Here is a 16,680-nt window from a genome sequence, read left to right as displayed (position 1 = left end):
GAACAAGTGAATCCAGACTATCAACAATGGAGGAGTAAAGAGAATTTTGTAAAATCATACCTCAAAAGTACTCTTTCTAAGTCTGTGTATTATGATACCTATGGTCTTCAAACAGCTAAAGAGATTTGGAACTATCTCTTTCTAACAAATAATGAAGGCTTAGAGTCTCAAAAAAGATCAATTGAGAAGAAAACTTCAAACAATTAAAAAAGGGAATTCTACTATTTCTACTTATCTTAGAGAATTAAAACAAATCTCTGACTCATTATTGTCTGTCAATGATAGAGTGTCTGAGTCTGAATTAGTTAGAATAGCCATTCATGGTTTAAGTGTTGACTATGATCAATTCACAATTGCTATAAGAGCTAATAATGAGCATCTTTCTCTTGCTCAACTCAAATCAAGACTCATTCAGCATGAACAGTGGTTACTTTCTAGAGAAGTTGACCAAGAGGCATACTATGTTAGAAGATATAATCAACAACAGCATTCAAAACAACAATCAAAACAGGGTTTCAAACCATCTCCATCCTACTATAAACATCAGCCCTTAATAAAAAAAATGAAAATGTTTCATCTTCTTTAGTGTCTGCAAATTCACAATCCAAAGGAAAGAGAGCTGATGATTTTGATTTTACAAAAGTTCCTTGTGGAATTTGTAAAAGATGGGGTCACTCAGCTGGTGTATGTTTTTTCAGATATCAACCAAATAAAACCCATATGGGTTATCACTCTGAGTCTCAAGATAACCAAGATTCATCATTAGTCAATACTGAAAATGCACCAGATTCACAATCATATCTATATGCAGATGAAGCACTATTGGAATGTAATACTGCTGAAACATATGATACAATTCAGGGTTATATTAGTGCAAATGATGATGATATCTTCCAAGAGTGTCTTACAGCAATTGTTTGTGACATAACAGATGATATATCAGATGATGTCTTTTATGACAGTGAGTCAAATTTTCATATAGATGAGGAATGTTATGTTGCTACTGAATCTAATTCTACTCAAAATACAGCCTGGTTGGCTGACACAGGGGCCAGTAGTCATATGACACATAGTTCTTCTATTCTAAACTCAAGTCAGACCTATAAAGGTTCAGAAGCTGTTATGGTAGGTAGTGGGAAATTTCTACCTATCACTGAAACAGGGTCCTCTATACTCTCTACTGCTACTCATAAATTTGAACTAAACAAGGTATTGTGTGTGCCAAATCTTAAAAGAAATCTTTTATCTATATTAAAGTTTACTAAAGAAAACTCTTGCTCAGTTGAGTTTCTGCCTTGGGGTTATAGCATCAAGGATCTATGGTCTAAAAAGGTTTTGGCAGAAGGTCCTATGAAGCAAAACCTATACCCTATTGAAGTTCACAATAGTATATTACAAGATAGAATGGTCTCAGCACACCTAGCTCTAACTGCAGTACATTATGATATATGGCATGCTAGGTTGGGACATTCAAACAGTGGTATTATTAAACAATTACATCATGAAAATAAGATTTCTCTATCATCTACAAGTGATAAAATATTCTGCAATTCTTGTGTCATGGGTAAGAGTAAATGTCTTCCTTTTGAGGATTCTACTACTACTACAAATACACCACTATACTTGGTACATTGTGATGTCTGGGGTCCAGCACCTATTGCTACTCCAAATGGTGCTAAGTACTACATTTTATTTCTTGATGACTTTAGCAGACATAGCTGGATATATGCTATGAAAGCTAGGTCTGACAGTACAAAGTGTTTCATTCACTTCAAAGCTACTGTTGAAAATCTATTGAAGGAAAAGATAGTATATTTTCAATCTGATGGAGCTCCAGAACTGAAACAGGGGGATTTCAGAAAGTATCTAGACACAAATGGGATCATTTTCAGGTGTTCTTGCCCATATACACCACAGCAAAATGGGAAAGCAGAAAGGAAACACAGACATATTACTGAATTAGGTAACGCTATGTCTTTCCATTGCAATTTACCAAAATTTCTATGGTATGATGCTTTTAATACTGCAGTATATAATCAATAGGATACCCACAAAACAACTTCAGGGAATCTCTCCACATGAGGTTCTCTTTCAAGTATCCCCTGATTATTCTCAATTCAAAGTCTTTGGCTGTGCTTGTTTTCCACACCTAGGAGTACTTAGGCATGATAAACTTAGCCCAAAGAGTATTTCATGTGTGTTCTTGGGATATAGCAGTGAGCACAAAGGATATAGATGTTATGAACCATCTAGTAAAAGACTCTACATATCTAGACATGTCATTTTTTATGAGGGCACTTTTCCTTTTGCCAACATCTCTAAGACACAATCTAGTGGTGATCAGCAAATACACCCACATATTTCATTGCCTCTTCCTCATTTGCTTCCTAACCAACCTACTCCTACTGAATTAGGGACACCTAGTCACTTTACTAGTTCACCAACTAATTCAGTCCCTAGAAACATTGATTCAAGTTCATTGGGCATTTCTAGTTCTAGAACTAGTACACCAGCAACTCATCTTGATTCAGTTCAAATTCAGCAGACTAGTCAGGTCACTACTAGAGGAAGAAATGGCATAATCAAGAGTAAACAACTACCCTCTGATTTTGTGGCTCATTTTACATCCCCTCACACTTTAAATGTTGCATACTTGTCCATTTTAAATCTACCCACTGAACCCACAACATACAAAGAAGCAGCCAAACACATAGAATGGACAAAGGCTATGCAGGAAGAATATCAAGCACTCTTAGACAATAAAACTTGGTCTTTAGTTCCATATAACAAGACCATGAATGTTTTAGGCTGCAAATGGGTCTTCAAACTTAAACAGAAAAGTGATGGCAGCATTGAAAGGTACAAGGCTAGACTTGTAACCAAAGGATTTCACCAACAGGAAGGTATTGACTATGCAGAGACTTTCAGTCCAGTTGTTAAGTCAAATACTATCAGAATAGTGCTTACTATAGCTGTTACCAAGTCATGGTTCATCAAACAGTTAGATGTGTCAAATGCTTTTCTGCATGGCACACTGGATGAACCTGTCTTTATGGTTCAATCCTCAGGATTTGTTCAACAAGGAAAAGAATCTTATGTCTGCCATCTTCATAAAGCTCTATATGGGCTCAAACAAGCACCCAGAGCATGGTTCACAAAGTTTGCCACATTTTTGTATTCATATGGTTTTCATAAAAGCAAGACAGACCATTCCATGTTTGTATTTCAGTCACACACAGGTACAATGGTGCTACTTTTGTATGTAGATGATATCATTCTTACAGGAAGCTCTGACAGCCAACTAAATGGGTTAATAGCTGATTTGAGTACTGTATTCAAGATGAAAGATTTGGCTAGTCTCTCATATTTTTTTGGGTATTGAAGTGGCTTATCATCATCAACAAAAATATATGATACTCACACAAAACAAGTATGCACTTCAATTACTAAAGAAAGCAGAACTATTGGATTCCAAACCCTCAAAGTTACCAGTATCAATTGGGCAAAGGGTCTCACTTACAGATGGAGCTGAGCTCTCAAATCCAACAGAATATAGGAGTCTGGTAGGAGCCTTGCAATACTTGACTTTAACTCGACCAGATCTCTCCTTTGCCGTCAATTATGCAGCTCAGTTCATGCACAAACCAACATCAAGTCATTTAGTATTAGTAAAAAAGATTCTAAGGTACATTAAAGGCTCAATGGAATCTGGAATCAAAATTTCTCATGGCGATTTATCATCGTTAACAGGCTATTCTGACTCGGATTGGGCTGGTTGCCCTGACTCTCGAAAGTCCACAGGAGGGTACTGTGTGTTTCTTGGTACTACACTTGTTTCATGGTGTTCTAAGAAGCAAGCTATTGTCGCTAAATCCTCGACAGAGGCTGAGTACAAGGCACTTTCAAATACAGCAACAGAAATGGTCTGGGTATCATACCTGATGGACGAGCTTGGCTGTTCTTTGAAGAAGCCGATGAATCTCTACTGTGATAACATCAGTGCGAAGTATTTGGCCTCGAATCCGGTATTTCATGCCAGGACGAAGCATATTGAAGTGGATTTCCATTACGTTCGAGATTTGGTTGCGAATGGGACACTGGTGGTTCATCATCTTCCCACGAAAGAACAGATCGCTGATATTTTCACTAAGGGTGTCTCTTATGATCTCTTCGATTCCTTTAGAAACAAACTCATGATTCATAAGACCTCGTGATCATTCGTTTGAGGGGGGCTGTAAAACTAGGGTTTCAGAGAGAAAATGAACTAGGGTTTCGAAGAGATGAAGAGAAAGTGAAGAATCTGATTTAGGGCAAAATGATCTCCTTTTATATACTCGGGTCAATCTTGACCAAAGTCTTCGGTCAAGTCTATGAAGTTGTCTTGACCAGGTCCATCTTGACTTCAGGTCCATCTCTGGTCAGTCAATACATATTGACTCCACTTTGACTATTAATCTGAAATCAAGAAACATAACAATAAAGTTAGTTACAACTAATCATGAATTAGTTGCCTAACTAACTATTTTCCTATTTTCTGTTTTAGTTCTCTTCTTCTTCTTTTATTCACAAATTGTATAAATACTAGCTTGTAAGAAGAAGATGATTGATTGAATAAAAAATAAACATTAGAGTTCTTAGAGATTTCTTACAGGGGACCTATACATTATATGTTTGGTTGCTGGATACCCCTTCTCCTATGTGAGACTGTTCTCACAATAAGTTCTCCTATCTTGTAGATCAAAGACGAAACAACTTTATCTTTTATATCAATATTTTTTTTATGCCAAAGTAAATTTATAGCTACAAATCCTAAATTTGTATGAACATATAAACTTATGTGGCTCATCTCTCATGTTCACAAAAATCTTCTTTAACTAAAAAGTCCAATCATTTGCAAATGAGCAATTTTTAGACACAAAATAACATGTGTTTCTTAGTTGATTTGGTCAAGTAGAAGGGAACAAACCCTTACTAGCATCCAAAAACAATGATAAGGCATTTGGCAGTTGAGACTTGTTCAAGTAGTACCCGCCAAAGAAGACAATCCCAATCCTCAATTCTGTAATGTTTCTTGAGAGAGAAACTAGAAAGAAGGTAATACAACTGCAAACAAAAGATCTCAACCCTATTTTGTCATCTCCATCAAAATTGTAAGAGATTGGCAAAATTTTCTTAACATTTCTCCAATGATTAATTTAATCCAATTCTTCTTGTCAAAAGATTATCAAGAATTCACATTACCCACTATGTCTCATTCACTTTTTTTCTTGTTGGTGTTTCTTAGTGGAATTATACAAACAAAAAATGTAGGTAAAGAGTAGTACCCCACAAACAATATACTAGAATTTCTAATTGACTTCATTCAAGACTTACAAAATGCAACTTAGTGATTCACTCATTCTTATTTTCCTAGGAAATTTCACATTTTGAAATCTAGGGTTTTATGGTTGATGGTTGTTTCTTTACATATTTTATTTTGATTCTTATCATCATGACATGATTATTTTAGTACATATGTTGCTATCAGATTATATTAATCTATTTAGGGTTTTTCATTTTGAACTTGTCTTCTTTTTGACCATCTTCAATCATAATCTTCTTATTTAGTTCCATAGCACAAAGACATATTTTTAGTAGTACTATCTTGTTTCTTCGTCTAAGATTTAATCTGGGTTTCTCCTTTTCTGATTCGGTGAGTTCATTTGAAGTTATCTGTGGATGTTATTATTGTTGAATTACAAAATATGAACTATAATTCGGTTTCGTTCCAATTAGATCTTTCCTTATTTTCATGAGTATTATTTCTTGTTTTACTTATCGTTTAATTTTATCAATTGATTTTACTTGAAGTTTTATCTTAATTTGATAACTATTGAGCAATTTCAAATTCATGGACTTGATAGTAAGGCAAGGTTTTGCTAATTGGACCACTCGAAAATCTATAAAACTTCATCACATCTAAGAATGACTTGTCGATTACTACTCTATTGAAACATATTCTCTTTGTTAGGATTTTAGGTTTTTCGTTTTGTAATCATCTCCTGCTATAAGCTTTAACTTCCCAAGTTATTTGCTTTCGAGGATTTACCAGTTATGAATTATATCATGTAGTTCTAGTTTTATATTCAGTTATGTTCCTAAGGATCCTTGTTTTTGTATCTATATATCAGTATCAGCCTAAAAACACCATCCCTGTCGACTCTCGAGAAAGTGTTTTGTTATGAAATCGATAGTGAATCTTTGTCAGGCCTTGCAGTGAAAAAGATTTTTTAAGTGTTTGGGAGACACGAACCAACTATGGGAGGGAAACAATCGAGAAGTGGACGCTACCACACGCAATCATCGTTTCAATCGAGGACACAGAGTTACCACCCTCAATCATCATTCAATGATAGACCAACATCTTCACACGGCTCCCCACATTACTCGTCTACCCCTTCCAATAATGTACGGTCAGATGGTCGAGGCAGACCAAATTCAAGATATGCTAGAATCGACGATAACTATCACTCGTTAGATCAGGTATCATATTACTTCTCTGTCCAAATGAAGAAATATTAATTGAAAGAGTTGATGAAATTAGGCTTGTTTCTTTACCGAGATAGTAAATCAAAGTATTTATCTCTCTCTGTTGCATTTCATGTTAGTTCATTTTACCAGTTGGTGGTAGGGTAATTGTTCTCACTTTTGTGCATCTTAGGTGACAAGAGCACTTGCTCAAGCTGGATTGGAGTCTTCGAATCTGATCGTTGGTATTGATTTTACGAAGAGTAACGAATGGACAGGAGCTAGATCATTCAACCATAAGTCTTTACATCATATTGGAACCACTCCTAATCCATATGAACAAGCAATATCTATTATTGGAAGAACACTATCAGCTTTCGACGAGGATAACCTTATACCTTGTTTTGGATTTGGGGATGGTTAGTCTAATGACTCTAATCAATTCGATAGAATCTTCTGCGGAAAACATTTTATATCTTATCAAATACTTTTTATTTTTATTCTTTTTTCGTGTAGCATCTACGCATGATAAAGATGTGTTTAGCTTTTATCCGGATCAAAGATCATGTGATGGTTTCGAAGAAGCATTGTCACGTTATAGGGAATTAGTTCCACAACTTCGCCTTGCAGGTACTTGTGTAGGTTTTGTTAAGTTCTTAACCTTAATTTCGTTCAAATTTTTATTTGAAAACACCAATTTTTTACCACATGACAGGCCCGACATCCTTTGCTCCAATCATTGAAATGGCTGTTGGAATTGTCGAGAATAGTGGCGGCCAATATCATGTCCTCCTCATAATTGCAGATGGTCAAGTTAGTCATAATTTTTTCTATGTATTTTTCTTATGATGTCTCTGATGGTTGTCGAGCCCACTAATTTTTCACTCCTCCGCCCCCACCCTGCCTTTCGCCACACCCTGACTTTCACCCCTGACAACATTATACATGATCTTTTTATTACGATGGTGCTAAAGGTGACTAGAAGCGTCGATACAGAACACGGACGATTAAGCCCTCAAGAACAAGACACAGTCGATGCTATTGTTAAAGCAAGGTAACCCCTAACTATCCCAAAAATACACGATATAATCATTATTTAGCATTTCGACTAATGATTTCAATCCTTGTTATTCTAGTGAGTATCCATTGTCAATTGTCTTGGTTGGTGTTGGTGATGGACCTTGGGACATGATGCACGAGTTTGATGATAACATTCCTTCTCGCTCCTTCGATAACTTTCAGGTTTTTAATTTGAACTAGTATAAGTTTATGAGCTGAAAAATAGACACTCAGAATTGATTCTGTGATGAATTTTTTCCTTGCAGTTTGTGAATTCGACGGAGATTATGAGCCGAAATGTTCCTACCGCCAAGAAGGAAACCGATTTTGCTCTAGCAGCGCTAATGGAAATACCTTCACAGTACAAAGCAACCTTGGAGCTTCAGCTCTTGGGGTATGTTAAAAAATCATTTTACTGTTTCGCCGTTTTCGCATTAACAAACAAGTTTCATATCTAGGTTAACTTCTTACAGGCGTAGAAGAGGGACTAGATGGAGGACTGCACTACCAACTCCCTCTAAGACTTACCGACAGTCGAACAGCTTCAATTGTGCCGATTTTCATTACAGTACACCAACACCCCCTGTAGAAGATGTACAAAAAGAGGTATTTTAAGTTAACTGTACGTATATATCCAGTTTCATCTGATAATATTAGTCTGTCCTAAATAGGCGGTGAATATTTCTTATCATGATCGGACCTAATATTTGAGAAAAATTGCTAGTGACGACTGTATTTTTGACGTGATGTCCTTATTCATGTTTAAATAACACTATTATGATGGAAATAACACTAGTTCTCCCATTTCTTTCATTATCTGAAAAACCCCGATATTTGCCACACCCAATATAACCGATATACGGTAGTTTGCTTTATAACCACCTTTGGATTTTACGGTTCTTCTATTTTTGTCTAATATTTGTTTAGTCAATGTCAGTTTATATGGTAATTTTTCCAATGAAAATGATAACAATCTGTAGCCGTAAGAGTCTCATTTGATGTAATTTAAATATTGGTTCATACTCCTGCTACTGCTAAACCTTTTTGCATCCGTAAATGATGTATTTTTGTTTGCGAAACAGCACTGTCCAGTTTGTTTCGTGAGCTCGAAGGATCTTGCATTTGGATGTGGGCATCAGGTATTTTTCAAAGCATTTCAGTTTTTGAACTTCAGTTTCAACTTTGATGGATATTTGTATGTTCTTACGCAGACGTGTTATGAATGTGGAAAGGACTTAACTGTCTGCCCGATCTGCCGAAGTTATATACAAACAAGGATAAGACTCTTCTAAGCAACTATTCAGATGGCTTAAATGGTTTTTGCTTTTACTTTCGAGACAATAGAGTTTCTTAGTTAATTTACAATTTCTCTGCGTTTTCAGATTTGATTTTTGTTTCTATTGATGTCTCTTGTAAATAAAAGAAATATATGTATTCGTCTAATAATTCACAAAGGCTCGTATGGGCAACTTAAATACTAACCTTATTAGTTTTTTTTTTGTTGAAAGGAGAGATAATATAAAGACACAAGAGTACCATAACAATTACACAACCAAATCCTTCTGAAGCTCGCCTACGGAGTTCCAAGTCCTATTTCTATTATTTTTCCTTCCCCACTTTGCCAGTTTGTCAGCCCATTTGTTGAGTTCTCTAGGTATGTGGGTGAATCTGATGGAGACGAATTGGTGTTTGAGCTCCCGAATGTTGTCCATGATTGTCTCTGTTTGCCAATCTATTGCCTTGCCACCATTGTTGAGGTACCGAATGATGTTTTGATTGTCACTTTCCATATGGAGATGAGTAATCTGAAGTTCCTTAGCCCATTTTATAGCTCTCAGTATGGCTTGACCTTCACATTCTTCCGCCGTTTGGCCTCTGATCGCACCTGCCTTAGCGATGATAAATTCCGCCTTTTCGTCATGTATGATTCCGCCATAACCGGCGGGGTCTAGAAGTGTCTTAAAAGAAGCATCCACGTTGCATTTCAGAAAAGGAGGTTCTGGAGGCACCCAATGGAGTGAAGTTTGTTGGAGCGTTTCTTTTTTATTTCTATTCTGGATAACAACTGAACCTTGTATATTGTTGATCACTTGTACCGGGGATTGGGTTCTCGAAGAAAAACATTGGTCACACCTAGCTTTCCAGATGAACCATAAGATTTTGGCGTAAAGAGACTGCTGCTCTGGTTCAAAGTTTTTCCACTCCATGATCCATTCCTGCACATTGTTTACGCTGTCTACCCTGATATTAAAGTGAAACCAAATAGTGCGGGTAAAACTGCAATGAAGCGTAATATGAGTCAAAGTTTCCACATTTTCACAAAAAACACAGTTAACTACATTTCCAATATATTGTCCGATTTGCCCACGTACAGGTAGGCAGTTTTGGGATTTACACCCTTCTACTAGTGTTTATAGCGGAAATATGACATCTAATGTCTACACTAGTATTCCCAGGATCACATGCAAAACTAGTAATTAATCTAATGGAGATAGTAGATTACCTTAATCGCTTTTCCCTCGAACTAGTTGAATTGATTGAAGAAGACCAAGAGCTTCAAGTGTAGCTCCTCTACTTGGGACACGAGCAATCAATTTGATCTCCCACCTTGTTGTATAGCTAGCACACCAATGGTGGTTGGATAATAAGAAGACCTTCTTCTTGCTTGACTAGAAGATAGTAATGGGAATTAGCTCACTTTCTCCTCTCTACTTGATGTGGTAGAGTAAGAAAGCTTAGAGAGAAATTCCACACCTTATTCTCTGCCCTAAGAGTGTTTATATAGAACCCTAATAAGAATCCACCTCCTTTTAGGTTTCCTAAAACACCCTTTAGAATAAGATTTAGGGAAATAGTCGAAAATAGCAACTATTGGTATTTTCTCAATTCCCTAAGGAGGAGGTGCCCAAACACTACGAAAATTGGCAGATATAATGTTTATTATATCAGCAACTAATCCTCCAAAATTCAGCCCAATCCGAGTCCTAGAAGTACCCGAACCGGTCTAGGCCCAAAAAACCCTGTTTTTGGCCTTTTTGTACTATCTTTGCCTAATTCCTTTTTAGGCCTATGAGATATGTTTATGGGACACTCCCATGATTATATCTCACTCCCACTAGTCATATCCTAGATCAATTTGTCACTCTTATGTGTAACCCGTTGTAGGATCCGATCGAAGTTAGCAGCGAATTACTTCGTAATTCGACGATCGTAGTTGGTCTCTAGCTACAACTCTACGATCCCTAAATCAATCGGACTTGATGATCTTCCACATCAATTGTCCTATCCGACAAATTGTTCGCATTGTCACCTTGGTCGAAGGTCATCTCCTTCAACTCCTTCAGACTCCCACTTGGACTTAGAACAAGTGCAATGCCTCGATTCCCGTGTCAATTTAGTATCCCATCTGATACGTCACATCATTCAGACTTTCTTGATATCCGAGTACAACTGTAAAAGACAAACGATTAACTTTAATCCGTTTGAGCGCGGCCACGCATTTTCAGTTGCTACTCATCAAGTGGCCTTGAGACACTTTGTACCTAATGTGATTAGGGTGACACAATCCATTCTTGCGCTCCCACTTAACTTCATGTCTATCCTGTCCTTCCCAGTATCCGTCTTTATAACCTCCTTTTACGGCGCGGCATTTAACGGAACCAAAGTCGGGCATTCCTTACATAAGATGAGTGGAGCACTCATGTTTTGAGGAATCTCTCCAATTGTCTTTATGAGAAGTATTGACGTTCATCACGAGTGATGTACTTCTCATTTGAGAGTTATCCAGTGTATAAACCTTTTACACACCCACGTAGTCGAATAGAATATACTATTCATATAGCCCATGAAAATGCGCTATCCCATCGACTCCCGTGCTAGTCTTCGTGAGTCATTGTTGTCCATGCAATGACCTGGACCAGGGATTTTTGATAATAAATATTCCAAGTTCACTTAATAGGGTTTCATTCATCAGATCACGTATCTGACAAACCTATTCGGAACGTTTTATTATCGATGGACTGTCGTTTAAACACTAAACCAAATTTAGACGACTGGTGAAATAATTCTTATTATTTCTGATAACGAGAGTTGTAAATCTGAGCCTCTTCCGTAAAACTCCTTTTACCCACTCAGTTTTACTTGTCGAGGTTTAAAATTATACCTCATGCCTTAGACTGTGTATGAATCTCATACTATGTCTTAGGTGACAGTTTAGTTTGACTACCGTGGTAGTCGGTTTTAAACTTTGCTTATTATCAATTAACTTGAAGATTACTATCTTCAACCTTGATAATATCTAGTAATCTTTACTAGAGTTAAGGCCTTTAATTCTTTGTGTAGTATTTGCAACAGTTCCCGGCTTAAAACACTTTTAGCCTACTTTCCTTCCATGTCTGGAAGTTTGCTACGATGACATGTTCAACTTTGTACTACTTCATCCTTTGGCCTTCTAGGATGTACTAAGTAGTGTTTCGGTTTTCCAATCCGAATTCGGATGTTTAAATGCTAATCATGTCCAACATGATTGACTTTATGTTTTCGAACATAAATGTCTCTCTCATGCGTGCTAGCTCATCGGTGTCTTTTAGACTCCGAGTTTTGCAACGCCCTCTGTCATGAGTTTTTGGGTCGAAATTCTTTTAGACTTTCCGAGTCTTAGATTTTCTGTTTCGGATCTCAAGCATCTCAGCGTACTGAGTCTCTCTAATCCTATCATCCTTTTGATCTATGCTTATAGATCTTCAGATGCCCAAAATGGCATTTTATCCTTTTGTGTGTGGTCCTTTATTGAGTCAGTTCGTTACTGTTATACAACACCTTATGTCGTACTCAATCTTTTGTATGTACTATGCATATGGACCCGGAAGGTTTGTTTACTCCCACTTACCTTCTTGAAACTCGTGATTCAAGATTTTCTTCATTCTCCAAGAATCAAATTTCTCTGATTGCCTTTTGAATCGAAGATTCTAACTCTTGCGTGCTTTTAATCCGTCGTTAGATTTCTGAAGCATGCTTGTGGACATAACTTGATTGAAAGAATCTTATTCTTCTTGTCTAGTTTCGGGAAACATGAATGTTTCCATCCTTCTCAGTTTTCTACTTTGGAAAACCAATTTAGGTCTTCTGTTGACTTAAATTATCAAGCTTCATGTCTTGACGAGATATGGATTCCACAATGATTTTGGCTTCTAGCCAAAATCTAGAGTCAGTTTCCGTTTCTGCGCAGGTCTTTTATCTCTTCAGAAAAAACCTTTATTTTCTGTGTCTTTGAGATTTGACCTTTTAGGGCTTTTGAACAACAATTTGGAATTTTCTCAACTACTTTGAGATATTCCTTTAGAGACACTTTCACTTGTTTTGAGAGTTCTCCGGCGAATGACATTCGCTTTTGTGCGGTGGGTTTATAAGATTATATCTTTAACCTTTCCTTTTCCAAGGAGTCGCAGTTTGTTGCTCTTGGTCGAATTTAATCGATTTGTAAAGTTTCATGATTGTTCTTCATGACCCTCCATGATTTTTCTAATGATCGAATTAAATCGACTTGTACTTTTCTCCCACTTATTCTTTTAATAATTAGTGTTTTCTCCCAGACTACTAGGTGTGCTAATTATTAGAAGAATACTATCATGAGCAACAAACACTTTGTTCTCTTGATTAGTTATGGAAGAAGCCCAAATTTCTTTTAAAAGAAATTGCGTCAGATATTAGCTAGTTTTGTAATGCTTTTACAAATTTAGCTTTAGACGGAATTTTGGTAAGTGTGAAAACAATCGTTTATAGAATATGTCCCAAAATATTCGGAAGACTGGCTTAAACCCATCTTTGATCGAATTATGCATAGCAATGTTCGATTGCTCCCACTGAATCCACCATCCGTCGGATGTGTTCCATGGAGCAGAGTTGGGAAACTGTTTCTCAACTCCTTTGATGGTTATCAAGTGTTTGACTCAAGTTTTCACTATCTTGTCAAAGTGATTCTTTACTTCGGTTTGTACTTTGTTTGAACCTTTCAAACATTCTGACTTATACTTTATGATTTGTACGTTTCCATACTTCATGAAGTTGTCAGAGTACGTATTTGAAGTTTCTCTCGTTAGCTTCTGCAAGTAAACTTATAGGTCTGCATAACACCGTATGAGTCCTAATAGATTACTAGTCTTTATGCCTTTTGAAAAGGGTGACTTTGTCAATTAGTCCTTAAGACCCAATTGACAATGCTGAAGTTTAATGAGTTTGAATCTCTTGATCTTAGCCATTATCAATGTTAACCTTCAGTTAATTTTATCACTGGTTTAAAACATCAGACGTTTCTAGAAGAACAAAATAATCACTATTAAGTTCTAAGCTAGATCAGTGTCTAAAAGAAGACTTTGATCCCTTTCAGCATCCCTAGCATTACTGCTTCTGCTCCCTCTTGGATCTTTACTTCTTTTAGTCAAGTATGTGATTTCCTTGAGCTCCCACTGAGCCGCTCATCTGGTCTTAAATACCTGATGAAGGAATTTTACGATACTTGTTTTTAACTTTGTTAACAAGGATACGGAATCTGGAGAGGTGTAGTCAAGATTTTTGGTTCTCAAATGATAGTACATGGATTTAATTGTGAAATTACCTGATTTGGTGAGGAGCCATTTCATTAAGTCATCCTTATCATTTTGTAGATTGATGCTGCAGATCGCCCTGCCTACCTCGTTATAAAAAAAACGATGAATCAAGTCCATGTTCCAATGGTTATTAGTGATCAGCTGATCCACCGTCTGTAAGCTGCAATTATAAACATTAGCAATCGGAGGTTTATGATTCGGAATCTAGAAATCCTCCCAAATGTTGTTCACATCCCAAGAGATCATGAACTTGTTTATAACGATGCATCAGAGATTTCCAAATCCAGGAGTGGTGTGTTTTAGCCGTCGTCGGCTTGGTTTCCTTTGGGTAGTATTTTGCTTTGAGAACCTTCGTCCAAGGAGCGTCGGGGTTTTTAAGAGCACGCCAAATGAGTTTACTGAGGAACGCTTCGTTATCCAGAGAGGGTAAATCTAATGCCAAGACCGCCCAGTTTGCGGGGCCTACAAATCTGGAGCCAGTTGATGTTGTGGATGGTTTTCGATTTTCCTCACCAGAAAGACCTCTGAATGGTCTCAATGCGGTTACTTATGCCTTTAGGAATGGCAAAGCATTGCATTTGGTATCGGGGAACGGCCGCTGCGATTGTGGAGATAACAACCGAGCGGCCAGCTTGGGAGAGGAGATTGATATGCCATTTTGAGAGTTTATTTTGAATTTGCTCCAGCAAGGAGAAGAAAGCTTGCTTTTTATTGGCTCCGATGAAGAGATGGGTACCCAGGTATTTATCGAGGGAGGAAGCTTGATGTACTTTCATATTACGGGTAATCATCCGCTTGAATTTCGGGTGAGTGTTTTTTGAAAAGAAAATGGTAGATTTGGAGTAGTTAATCATCTGACCCGAAGCCGCGCTGAAAGTCTCCAGAATGCCCTTGAGGTTGCTAATATTATCGTGAGAGTTAAGACCAAAGATAAGGCAGTCGTCAGCGAAGAGCAGGTGAGAGATAGTGAAATCCGTATTAGGAAATTTGAAGCCGATTAAATGGTTTTGGTTGCTCTTGGATTCAAGGAGACGGCTGAGACCTTCCATCGCTAGGGCGAAGAGGAAAGGGGGCAGGGGGTCACCCTGCCTAATTCCCCTGGAGACATTAAAATTATTCCCGGGGCGACCATTAATCAGAACAGCTATCGAAGAAGTAGAGATGCAGGTATGTATCATATTAATCCAGTGCTCCGCAAAGCCCATCTTAGCCATGATACTCTCTAAGATGGACCACTCTACTCGATCGAAGGCTTTCGACATATCTAGCTTCAAACCAAAATAGCTTTTAGCCCCTTTTTTTCCTCTTGAAGGAATGCGACAATTCCTGACTAATAATGATATTATCGGTAATCTGACGACCAGGAACAAAAGCAGCCTGGAAAGGAGAAATGATCTCAGGGAGAATGTGTTTAAGCCGGTTGGCCAGGATTTTAGTAATCATTTTGTAGGTGGTATTAAGAAGACTAATGGGTTTGTAGTCCGAAGTAGTCTGAGGAGATTTGGTTTTAGGGATCAAACAGATATGGGTGTGATTTGCAGCTGGCGGAAGGTAGGAGTGGGAGAAAAAGTTTGTAACCATGTTAATGACATCAGACTTGACTGTATCCCAGTTGGAGTGGTAGAAGAAAGACGGGTAACCATCCGGGCCAGGGGCGGCATCAGTTTTCAGAGAGAATACAGCCGCACGAATTTCTTCTTCCTTCGGGGGTTGATGAGGTTGTTGTTTTGGGTGCTCCCTATCTGAGAGGGGAAGAGATTGATTAACTCCTCTGAAATAGTGGAGCCCACCGTGGTGGAAATCGACTGAACATGAGTGGAAAAGATGTTAGCAACTTCCTCAAGGTCGTTCGTCCAGGAGTTGTCATTTCTCTTGATAGAGGTGATGTGGTTCTTACGATTACGCTGGATAGCTTTGGCGTGGAAGAATTTCGTATTACGATCGCCAAGAAGAATATGCGCTATTTTAGATTTCTCTTTCCAAAGGCTTTCCTGTTGGTTGTAGGCTTCCTCCAAATTCTGATTAAGATGATGAATATTTTCTAAGTTAGAAACCGATTGAAGAGCTTTAGTTAGGTGGTTGATTTTGGTTTCGAGATGACCGAAAACAGTTTTATTCCAGTGGGAAAGATTGATAGCCAGAGAGTTAAGTTTATTTTGGATTGAGTTGTAGGAAGAGGGCCAGTTATTGCTAATATAGCTGCTACAATCAGGGTGAGTCATCCAGGTACGAATAAATTTGAAAGGCTTCCGGCCAATAGGCCTTTGGATGGTGGTAGTGAGCAGGAAGGGGACGTGGTCCGAGCCAACCCCAGAAAGGTGATGGAGGATGGAGGCAGGATAATCCGTAAGCCATTGATGGTTGGAAAGAGCCCTATCCAGACGTTCTCTAATGAAATTACCCGAGAATTGTCTATTGGACCAAGTGTAAGGATCTCCATTGAAGCCCAGATCATGAAGGCCCAACATATTAACCTGATTGCGAATTTTTCGAGCATGAGAAGGGAACT

At 37.8% G+C, this 16,680-nt stretch overlaps 1 protein-coding gene across 7 annotated transcripts; it reads left to right on the top strand.

The window, feature by feature from the left end:
- The first annotated feature begins 4,899 nt into the window (after window positions 1–4,899).
- On the top strand, window positions 4,900–9,047 carry LOC147549325 (E3 ubiquitin-protein ligase RGLG1-like). Of its 7 annotated transcripts, none has more exons than XM_086667740.1 (11): window positions 4,900–5,094; window positions 6,257–6,522; window positions 6,701–6,926; window positions 7,024–7,137; window positions 7,223–7,320; window positions 7,482–7,561; window positions 7,644–7,749; window positions 7,833–7,960; window positions 8,040–8,172; window positions 8,649–8,705; window positions 8,778–9,047. In XM_086667740.1, the coding sequence occupies exons 2-11, from the start codon at window positions 6,298–6,300 to the stop codon at window positions 8,856–8,858; spliced, it is 1,248 nt and encodes a 415-aa protein (XP_086523866.1). In that variant the 5' UTR covers window positions 4,900–5,094; window positions 6,257–6,297; the 3' UTR covers window positions 8,859–9,047. The 7 variants fall into 7 exon arrangements, with proteins under 7 accessions (XP_086523866.1, XP_086523868.1, XP_086523863.1 ...); XM_086667742.1 differs by having other exon boundaries at window positions 4,987–5,094; window positions 6,248–6,522; XM_086667741.1 differs by having other exon boundaries at window positions 5,049–5,150.
- The last annotated feature ends 7,633 nt before the right edge of the window (window positions 9,048–16,680 follow it).

Source organism: Eschscholzia californica, unplaced genomic scaffold (assembly GCF_041429995.1).
Source record: "Eschscholzia californica isolate CP2 unplaced genomic scaffold, dmEscCali1.0.p SCAF_3, whole genome shotgun sequence".
Lineage (NCBI taxonomy): Eukaryota > Viridiplantae > Streptophyta > Magnoliopsida > Ranunculales > Papaveraceae > Eschscholzia > Eschscholzia californica.
This window is presented reverse-complemented; position numbering and strand designations above follow the sequence as displayed.

Coding starts and splice junctions, on each gene's coding strand:
- LOC147549325 (XM_086667740.1), top strand. CDS start 6,298: ATGGGAGGGAAACAATCGAGAAGTGGACGCTACCACACGCAATCATCG. Junction 7,750..7,832: donor GCTCCTTCGATAACTTTCAG/GTTTTTAATTTG, acceptor TTTTCCTTGCAG/TTTGTGAATTCGACGGAGAT. Junction 8,173..8,648: donor TAGAAGATGTACAAAAAGAG/GTATTTTAAGTT, acceptor TTTGCGAAACAG/CACTGTCCAGTTTGTTTCGT.